Genomic DNA, 10,576 nt, shown 5'->3' with positions numbered 1-10,576 from the left:
GACGATAAAGCGGGAAACTGCCTGATCGACATACTTGTCGATTCCATTCTGTATTGCTATATTTATGTTCTCCCTCTATTTTAAAATGTAAATAAAGACAGTGCGGTCTTCATAAAACACTTTGATTATTAATTTCTTTTATGCTATATTGCTCATGATGATAGACGCATCATAATAGAAAATGTATTTAAATATGAATCTAATGGTCCCAATTTTGTATCACAAAATCTACAAATTATTTGATAGGAATGCATGCGTGAAATAGAGAATTGAAAAATATAGGAAAACTACAGGAACGGTTGTTTGAGCATGATGTAGGGAAGTACAAGAAAGTTAGCTTGGTCCTATGCGAATGCACGATAAAATGAGGTTGGAATTGATATTATTGTTCTTATAGATTTGTAAGATGCTACAATAATCTATGAAATTTTGTGGGCTCATTCCTATGTTTAAGGCAATTTGTGCAGTTCTCGTACCAGAATAATAGGATAGGATCAAATCCTATAAGAATCGGTTTCCTCCAAAATTACTACGAAATTCCTTCGACCAAAGAAGACCTCAAACTAAACAAGCGGCAAACAGGGGAAATACAACTCTGCAATGTGTTGGACACGCACCCTCAGTTTCGACGGTCTATCCCTCTCATATATTCATTGATTCTCTTACCTACTCTATATTTATTTTCACCTAACCCTTCAGCATAAATCTTAATGCAAATACACAGTTAAGATAGAGGGTGTGTGCACACTATATTATGGAATTTCTCATCGTAGCAGACAGGCATCTACCATATTACTTATCGTTTTGGACATTATCAACATTGTCTCTGATATAGATTTGAGTGTTACTTTATTGTGTATATGTTAGTAAAGATTTTAAAAAATAATGATATATATAAGTATTGTTACGACAAATCTAATAGTATCTGTAATGTGAAAAATCTTTAAAAGTTTGACTGCATATATATTTGCTCTTCGTCTCCACATGCTATTGCGGGGGTATGACATGAGGTGGTTGGAATCCATGTCAAACTTGGAGATGAGAATTTGTGGTTGTGTTTGTGTAACTTAGTTAATCTCTAGAGTCTTATGTGGTTGTAATCATGTCGGTATTTAAAAAATATAGTCCATGCCCTGTTCGAAAAAAAATATCTATTAGAAAAGAGTGGGAATAATTTACAGGTCTGCTAGCGAGCCGGGGATCACGGAACTGTGCAGAATAGTTTGCTACTTCGGCTTTGCACAGCTGACGGCATCATCGACAGTACAAGTTTGAAAATCTTGAAAAGGCCTGATCGTTACCATCATCAGCTAGCGCGAGACACGTCTTCCTTCCGCTTTGTTTAATGCAGGAACAGAATGCTCTCAGCAGACACTTACCTAAGACCTAACAGATCAATTGATCGTGCTGACGCGCCTCTACCACCGGAGGAGCTATCCCTTTCACGGGACAACCCGTATCACACGCCGATTCCCACGAATGTATTTTTCTGATGCTCCGGTCGCCGCCAAGATCCCCCTCCGTATTCCACGCCGCCGGTGCTAGTCACGTCGCCGTGCTTAACTTATCTCCCTAGTAGGATCGAGATAGGAGATCGGAAGGACGAATAGGTGTTGAATAAATTTTTTATAAAATAGATGATATATTTTTGGTTGATCTAACGTTTCTTAAAAATATATAAACGAAAGTATAAACTTTAAAGAGATAAAATGAGAAAGAAAGTTAAAAAACAATATGACTCTATGAATAGAATATGAATCATAAGCTCTATTTAAAACCATTTCATATGTCTTTGTATAAAAAATTTGAAATTTGAATAAATAACATAACAAAAAGATAGTCTCTGAAAGAAGTAACTCTACAATTTAATAGTCTAGATGCAAGAGGATTCATGACTCTCTTAAATATATGAGTATATGAATGTTTATACCTCTAACAATAAGAAGAACAATTTACTAAGATTGAAAAATCACAGCTCAAAGACAAAACTAAAAATCAACAAGAAAATCACAGCCAAAAAAGAAAAATTTGCAAATTTGCAAGGAAAAAACAGAGAGACTAGAAGGAGGAGAACTCAAGCATATAAAAAAAAATAAACTTCATTACTCAAATAGGTCGGTTCTATTTTAGACGGATTTCAATGATTTTTCTCTCAAAACTCTTACCTATTACATAGGCTTAGACCAAGCACTTATTTTTCTCTTCTCTAAAACCCTAACATTAGGGCTCTCAAATGGATGGCACAAGGGGCTCAATTGACTAGTTCAAATTTTTTCATAGCCATACTTCTCTATTTATAAGCCTAAGAAACTTAATTTCTAAGTTTTCTAACTTGTTACCAAAATATCTCTATTGTAGTATACTCGTACCTATCACCGAGGGTATTTTGGTGTATTTCTTACTCTATTCATCGAATGGCCGTGACGGTTTCACGACTTAGTTTCGTCTCGACACAAGTTTCATGATGGTACCACATACTTCTTCAATCCTCCCACGATTTCGAGACCCAACCATTAAATCTTCTGCACGTTTCTCAAAACGTAACTGACAACTTGCTTACACCTTAAGTAAACACTCTGATGTCGACACGTGTACTCCGTCTTGCGATCCTGATCGACGGTAAATCTCTCCAGTTCCGATCCCTCAGGCCGTCTTATCACTCGCACCATCATCCCTTTCGTTTGACTTTGTCAATACACCATCTTCATCCTCTGGTTCATACTTTGCTTGATTTTTACACGTATAGTTATGATCACCTTTGACTCTGCTCGACCTTTTTATCCTCCGGCACTAAGCATCTGTTTAGCCCCGACCACCCGCCGTCGACCACCAAGTTACATCCGTCAGCTACACACCATAAAATAAGCAAACTCGTTTATCTAATTCTAACTTCAATTAGTTTATAATCAAAATACTCAAAGCAAACCTAATCAATCCGAAGCTTGACAAACCGTTTTTTCACCCTCCGATCTCATCCCCAGGAGAGCCGCGCGGGAGAAGGATTCCTACCGCGAGCTGTACAAATAATGAAGCAAAAACCTTGGAGAGCGACTTCTCATCTGAGCATAGCTTAGCTGTCGATGCTGTCACAAGGCAAGCACGTTTTCGGTTTGGGTTTCAACCCCTTAGGACTTGTTGGATGCACAAGGGAGGCCAGTGAATTGTGTAGACACAAAGGAATTGCATACGTAACGAGCCACTCGTTATACGCTCATGTTTGTGAAATGAACAATGTTGTCTTCACGGGTTAAGCTTTCGGGTAAATTGGTTGGTGAATGAATAAGCACGATGACATTTGTAAATAAATGGTCTCTCCTTTGCGAGTATCAGGTCAAATTCCAACTAGAAGAAACAAAAAGCGTAAGTTTCAATAGAAATGAGGGAGAAATTAAACGGAAAAGACATGTTATTTTTGGCAGCAGGAGATCCCACCCACGGCGGCGAATGCCTAAATGGAGCAACCGCGGATCAACTTGCCCCTTGTACGGTTATATACCTGATACCCCACCACTCTGCAAACTTTTTCCAATCCATGTCTTCCCTTGCTGACCTCTGCAACTATAAGTAGCAGCACAAGTCTCACAATTGTAAAAGATTTTGCAGCAGAAGAGAGGAGGAAGAACAGGATTGCCCAAGAAGCCAGTTTTTGCCTTTCTCCACATTTGTTTCTTGCAAAGCTTCTTCTCCCTTTTTCTTGTCCTGCTAACCAGAACTGAGAGAATTGAAGGGAGCAAGGGCAAGATCTATTAGTAGCAATTTTGTTCTTGCTGGAAGCTACCAGAAAGGGAAGTGTGGTGGCTGGATTGCTTCTCCTGATTATCCTGTACTCTTCTCGCAAGGGAAGAAATCTTTGACCAAATTCTTGTCTTCTCCGCTCTCAATTCGACAACGGCGTAGCGAGTTGCTTTCATGTGCGCGGCAAAGGTGGCATCTTGCGCGCGCTGGGCACAGTGACGTGCGCGTGAGCGAGCGAGTTAACCGGGAATGGATGTGGAGACCGGCGGCGGCGCCGCGAGTGCGCATAGGAAGGTGAGTGCGGGCGCTTTTGTCTTGGATTCCTCCCGAAAGATCCTATTTTTGTTTGGTTTCGGAGGCCATGGTGACGGTGGTTCCTTGTGGGGTCGCAGTCATGGCGGTCGGAGCTAGTGCTCGCCTACCAGAGCCTCGGGGTGGTGTACGGCGAGGTGGCGACGTCGCCGCTGTACGTGTACAAGAGCGCCTTCGCCGGCGGCGACATCGAGCACTCGGAGGGCAACGAGGAGATCTACGGCGTGCTCTCCCTCGTGTTCTGGACGCTCACCCTGATCACGCTCCTCAAGTACGTCCTCGTCGTGCTGCGCGCCGACGACGACGGCGAGGGCGGCACCTTCGCGCTCTACTCGCTCATATGCCGCCGCGTCCGCGCGGGTCTCCTCCCCGGCGGCGGCGGCGGCGACGACGACGAGCTCATGGAGCAGCGCGACGGCGCGGTGCCGGTGCCCGCGTCGAGCGTGCGTGCGGCGCTGGAGCAGCGCAGGGACCTGCAGTGGCTGCTGCTGCTGTTCGCCCTGCTCGGGACGTCCATGGTCATCGGCGACGGAGTGCTTACCCCTGCTGTCTCCGGTCTCACTTCCCCTCCCCTCCTCATCTAAGCTATTGCTATTGCTTTGGTTGGTGTTCAGAGTCTGATGCTTGTTTCTTGCTCTCTTTGCAGTGTTCTCAGCGGTTTCCGGGCTCAAGTTGTCGATGGTCAATGAGCAGCACCAATGTAGGTCAATTGCTTTCTATAATTTTGTTTACGATTGCTTGATGGCAACATGTTTCACCTACTATTCTAATTGATTTGATTATAGGTGCTGCATGAGTTGTGGAGCATTGTGATGCTTGTTTCTGAATTTTGTATTCTGTTTTGTCATGTTGGTTTGCAGATGTTCTGCTTCCAGTAACATGCGTGATACTGGTAGGCTTGTTCACCTTGCAACATTTCGGCACACACAGGGTTGGGTTTCTCTTTGCACCGATTGTTTGCTTGTGGCTTCTCACCATCAGCATCATAGGGGTCTACAACATAATCCACTGGAATCCCCATGTGTATAAAGCCCTTTCACCGTACTATATGTACAGATTTCTCCAGAAGACTCAAACTGGTGGCTGGATGTCACTGGGTGGGATTCTTCTCTGTGTAACTGGTAAGGAAAGAAAATAGTCTATCACACCCGATTCAACTCCACCACTTTGCATAAATGATGAAAATAAGTTGACCCTTGTGAAACTGTTGAAATTCTCAGGTTCTGAAGCTATGTATGCGGATCTTGGACATTTCTCACAGTCTTCAATCAAGGTATGCAATGAGCGTCTTATAGCACCAATCATGTTACAAGAGGTTGGCGATTCGCAGTCCTTTGTTAATTGGCCTAAATTCTCACCCCTACGCATTTGAATGAGTTGACTTTGAATTTCTATGCTGTTAAGAGAGTGCAGTAGTTAGCTACATTACATGTCTAACCAAATAAAGTGAAAACAACTGAATTCATGAGTACAAAAAGTGCCAGACATTGTATTGTATAAACGTGTAGTTGTCCATATATGAATTAGTTCAGTAATACATGGAAAATGAAAAGCCTTTTTGTTAGGACATGGAACAGCCAATGGAGGAAAAATAAGAATTGAGCAGTTGATAATGGCTTGTATTTAGAAATTTGTATTACGTGTTAAAAGAAACTTATAAAAGTGTTACTAGATTTTGAGTTCACTGTACACTACTAATAATGCTTATTTCACATGGAGGCAGAGAACAGAGCTTATGAGCCTGTGTCTACGCAACAGCATGTATAACTCAATTTGTAACACAACTTATTGTCCTAGCTTAGAATCCCTGAAGAACCCAAAAAAACTACATTGTCTGAAACTGGTTCTAGAGCAAAGCATAGCAAGTAGATTCTGGATGAAACGCGGATGAGCAAGGAAATTAGATAACATTTTCAAAGAAAATGCATTTAATTAGATTAGTTGGTGTTGAAATTTCGTACTGTGGAGGTGATTAATTAATACAGAGTGGTGAAAATATTTGGATTATGCAAAACATAGATGAGGAAGCTTGGATTTGAAACTTTCTTATAGTACAAATATCATGTGTCGGTTGAAGTTTGTGTTAATTGATGAAAACCAATCTCATGATGGAAGACTTACTTACATATGCAAGACAACCAGAGTTATGGAGTGTTGGCTTGCCACAAGTGCTACAGTCCCTTATCTTGTCAGATAAGGAACAGTGCACCGGACTGGCCTGCTAGCAAGTTTGGTGGCATTGCATAGAACAGCAGATATCAAACTCTGGTTTAATAAATTGTATCAAACTCCTGTATAATTCCTCTACTTGTTCCTATATTTGCACAGAGCGGTACATGGATTTGTTTCTGTGGTGCAAATTTCTTCAACATATGTTCTGTCTAATTGTTCTAAAATGCTAAACAGTTATGTAGCTATTTAGGTTGTGCTTGGTAAGAGAGCGAATAGTATTGATTGCGGCAGTTGCCCCTTGACTAAGATCTCTTGCGTAGTTTCGTATAGAATTATACTTACTTGAAGTGGAAGAATACATGAAGCCAAAAGTCAAGACAATTGATTACTTTGTTTAGCGGCACTAGAAGCTTGACTTAGTCATGTTTGATTTTTTTTCTCTCAGTTAAATTATTTGATGGTGATCACCTATTACCTTCATTTAGGAGTCTGATATTGGCTGTTCTCTGACATTTAACCCTATTTTTTTATATTAATACAGATGTCATCATCACACTGATATTTGCTTATGATATTTCAATTTAGAATACTTTAGAAATCATATGATAATTGTTTCTTCTTTTCAACAATATAATCCTTAGGACATGACACGTGCCACCTATTTTCTGTTTGGTACCGCAAGTTAAGTCTAACATTCCATTCCAATCTTGCTTCCAACAGATAGCTTTCATATTGGTGGTTTATCCAGCTCTCATACTGGCCTATATGGGACAGGCAGCTTACATTTCCAGGCATCACAGTTTTGAGAATGACTATCACATCGGATTCTACGTGTCAGTGCCAGGTACTCTTTCTATTTGCCTTTTTGTTCTCATCGATAACTCTTTACTTACTAAAACGTTTCCCCTTCTTTGGTATTTACTTATGCAACAATCTCTTTCTAGAAAAAATCAGATGGCCTGTTCTGGGGATTGCAATACTTGCAGCTGTTGTTGGTAGCCAAGCAGTCATTACTGGCACGTTCTCAGTTATCAAGCAGTGCTGCTCCTTAAATTGCTTCCCCAGGGTGAAGATCGTGCATACATCCTCTACAGTACATGGCCAAATATACATACCAGAGATCAATTGGATCTTAATGATGCTATGCCTGGCTGTTACTATAGGCTTCAGAAATACAAAGCATTTGGCAAATGCACAAGGTAAAAGTACAAAATTCCATTAGCAAATAGTTTTAATTCTTCCAAAATAACACAGCCGTACAGCATACATTCTTTGTAACATGCTCAGTCATGAGAGATCTGAGCACTTGTCCTTCGTATGTATTGAAGGTCAAGTCTAATTGTTTACCTGATGTGTTTTTTGTTTGTTCAGGGTTGGCAGTTATAACAGTTATGCTCGTCACAACTTGCTTGATGTCAATAGTTATTGTCCTATGCTGGAACAAGAATATCGTCTTTGCTCTTTGCTTCCTTGTTTTCTTTGGTGCAATCGAAGTGATCTACTTCTCAGCGTCCCTTGTGAAGTTTCGTGAGGGGGCCTGGGTACCTGTCACCCTGTCCTTCATTTTCTTGATGGTGATGTGCGTGTGGCACTATGGCAGTACAAAGAAGTACGAGTTTGATGTGGAAAACAAAGTCTCGATAAGTTGGCTCTTGAACCTTGGCCCTTCATTGGGTATTGTTCGTGTCCGAGGCATTGGTCTGATACATACAGAGCTTGTTTCTGGGATTCCTGCCATTTTCTCCCATTTTGTCACCAACCTTCCTGCATTTCATCAGGTATCGTGTCATAATTTTTCGTGTTATTCTTCCTAGCACAGTAGCATTGTTCTAATATTCAAGCTATATTCTTTTATGCTGTCTGAACACACTTCTGAATAATTGAGCTGACTCAAAATGAGTGCGTGCATCTGGCTAACTTACCGCAACAATCGTCTATGTTTTCGGTCAGGTTCTGGTCTTCCTTTGCATCAAATCAGTTCCTGTACCGCATGTCCAACCTGAGGAGAGATTTTTGGTCGGACGCATTGGCCTGAAACAATACAGGCTATACCGGGTAGTCGTCCGGTATGGGTACCGGGACATACAGAAGGATGCCATGGAATTTGAGAAGGACCTAGTGAGCAGCATTGCCGAATTCATACGCTCTGGGGACTCTGACCAAAATGTCTCTCTGGACGGTGCGGACAGTCCCCATGAGCGGCTGTCTTACATCAGTAAAGGCCTTCCATTTCAGGAGGAAGATGGCGAGCTTGACGGATCACCCGAACCATCCGCTCGTAAGCTCATAAGCCTGAGCACGCTATCAAGCAAGTCGAAGAGGGTAAGGTTTGTGCTTCCAGAGAATGCGCAGATGGACAGCGAAGTGCGCGGCGAGCTGCAGGAGCTGACGGAGGCAAGAGAGGCAGGCATGTCCTTCATCATGGGGCGCTCGCATATGAAGGCGAAAAGCGGGTCTAGTCTGGTAAAGCGGATCGCGATAAACTTCGTTTACGATTTCCTGACGAGGAACAGCCGAGGCCCTGCCTACGCAGCTAACGTGCCACATGTTTCCACCCTTGAGGTAGGAATGGTTTGCCAAGTCTGACAGACTAGGAAGCCCAGTTGTGCAGATGTAGAAATAGTTGATTTCATATACCTGTATAGACAATATTGTCCTGTCCTAACAAAAGAAGCAGGACACCGTTGGCCAGTGAGTCAGTGCATACGTTTTCTCTATGTTGAGTTCTTTGCTACGGTGTCACACTCAATTTTAAGATCAAATCGAATATAAACTACATATATGCTAGGATCAAGTTACATATATAAGCGAGTAGCAGACGTAATATCTATTATTACAACGTACTTTATTACATCAATAACTCTAAAGGTCTAAAAACATATTACGAAGCAGCGGAAATTAAACTCAGCAGGAAACACAAACTCCACAGGAAGTTGAACGAAAAGCCGTATGCCTAGAACTCAGCTTTATCCTCAGGAAAGTTCTCGTAGTTTTCAACTTCTGAGCCACGACATGATTATGGAGGAGAGAGCAAGTGTGAGTATATAAAATACTCAGCAAATATGGAAAAAACTATGGCATAGGGGCAAAAAATCAAGGTAGACTTAACTCAAAAGGTTTATTGGTATAAATGCTATTTTATTTGTAAACAGTTGTAAAGGAGAACTACTTCTATGTGAATAATTTCTCTAAGATAAGAGCCAAGGTTCCAACCACCTTACCCCACAACTGAGGTTCCAACCACCTCTAAACAAAGCTAATTGAAATCACAGTTCCTACCACTATGATCCACCAAATCCAACCCAAGACTAACCCGAAGAACCACTCGACTAATCATGTGAGAAGTCCATGCCGCTTATGACTGTGAGCACAGCTGATATATCAGTTTTCACTCTGCAGAGGTCGTACCCTTTACCCACAAGATGTGTCCTCCTTTTTGCCCGTGTTGATCAAACGCTTACACACTTCCGAGGTGTACGGCTAGGATTCCACTACAAAGTCTTTCCAACGCCTCTCTCAGCACGTGATGACCCGCTGAGGTTTCACCGCCATACATAAGTGGAGTACACCCTCCACCCCAAAAGCCCCCTCTTGCGCCTTACGGTTCTAGAAAGTACACCCTTCCGTCCTCGTACCACCAAGTGATCTTCACAATGTTGAGAGAAAAACGAATTACTGGGCTAGCTCGTCCCATACCAGGCTTGTGGTTGTACTATTTTTATGGATGGTCGCTCCATGAACCGGTCCTTAATATGGTCTAGGCAAGACCGTCATCAACCCATCAACAGGGTAATAACCAAATATCCGAAAGCCCATAATTCTGCCTAGAACACATCTACAGACCAACTAACATACCAACTTGCCCAAACCCTACTATCTTAGGCTAAGCACTTTTACCAAGGTTCATTAAAATCAACATAATTTGACTATACCACCCATGAGTAAGCATCACTAAGCACATTCTACTCAACATGAAAAACCCATCTATGGTTACAAGGAAGATTGAGAAAAAACTAGTAAACTCTAACAATGGGATATCATGTTGACGAGCATGTAATTTGTAAATCAAAACTTTATAAAAGTAGGCACAAAATGTTTAAGGACACTTGCCTTTTCCGATGAGTTGCTCGAAATCTCCGAAGTCTTGATCCTGGATGTTCTCGAACACTTTCGGAACAAACTCCTCTACAAACGAGCAAACAAGCACCACTAAGAACAGACACTAAACAAAGAAAACACATAAAACGAACACTAGAACAAGCTAGGGCACAAAAACAGGAAAATTTGGGTGCAAGAACCACCCAAATCGGAGCAACAAAGCGAAAACTACGACCAGACGAAATTCTATACGACTAAA

At 41.7% G+C, this 10,576-nt stretch overlaps 1 protein-coding gene across 1 annotated transcript; it reads left to right on the top strand.

Annotated features, from left to right (window-relative positions):
* The first annotated feature begins 3,508 nt into the window (after positions 1–3,508).
* LOC133926657 (potassium transporter 24-like) lies at positions 3,509–8,936 on the top strand. Its single transcript, XM_062372676.1, has 9 exons — positions 3,509–4,029; positions 4,128–4,602; positions 4,694–4,747; positions 4,908–5,168; positions 5,268–5,320; positions 6,940–7,063; positions 7,164–7,418; positions 7,591–7,997; positions 8,170–8,936. The coding sequence occupies exons 1-9, from the start codon at positions 3,985–3,987 to the stop codon at positions 8,803–8,805; spliced, it is 2,310 nt and encodes a 769-aa protein (XP_062228660.1). The 5' UTR covers positions 3,509–3,984; the 3' UTR covers positions 8,806–8,936.
* Positions 8,937–10,576: the final 1,640 nt, after the last annotated feature.

The sequence above is a fragment of the Phragmites australis genome, chromosome 8 (genome assembly GCF_958298935.1).
Source record: "Phragmites australis chromosome 8, lpPhrAust1.1, whole genome shotgun sequence".
Classification (NCBI taxonomy): domain Eukaryota; kingdom Viridiplantae; phylum Streptophyta; class Magnoliopsida; order Poales; family Poaceae; genus Phragmites; species Phragmites australis.
This window is presented reverse-complemented; position numbering and strand designations above follow the sequence as displayed.

Excerpts from the sequence above, each read along its gene's own strand:
- LOC133926657 (XM_062372676.1), top strand. The coding sequence starts at position 3,985 with ATGGATGTGGAGACCGGCGGCGGCGCCGCGAGTGCGCATAGGAAG. Across the intron at positions 4,030-4,127 it reads CCGCGAGTGCGCATAGGAAG|TCATGGCGGTCGGAGCTAGT; the intron begins GTGAGTGCGGGC and ends GTGGGGTCGCAG. Across the intron at positions 7,998-8,169 it reads ACCTTCCTGCATTTCATCAG|GTTCTGGTCTTCCTTTGCAT; the intron begins GTATCGTGTCAT and ends GTTTTCGGTCAG.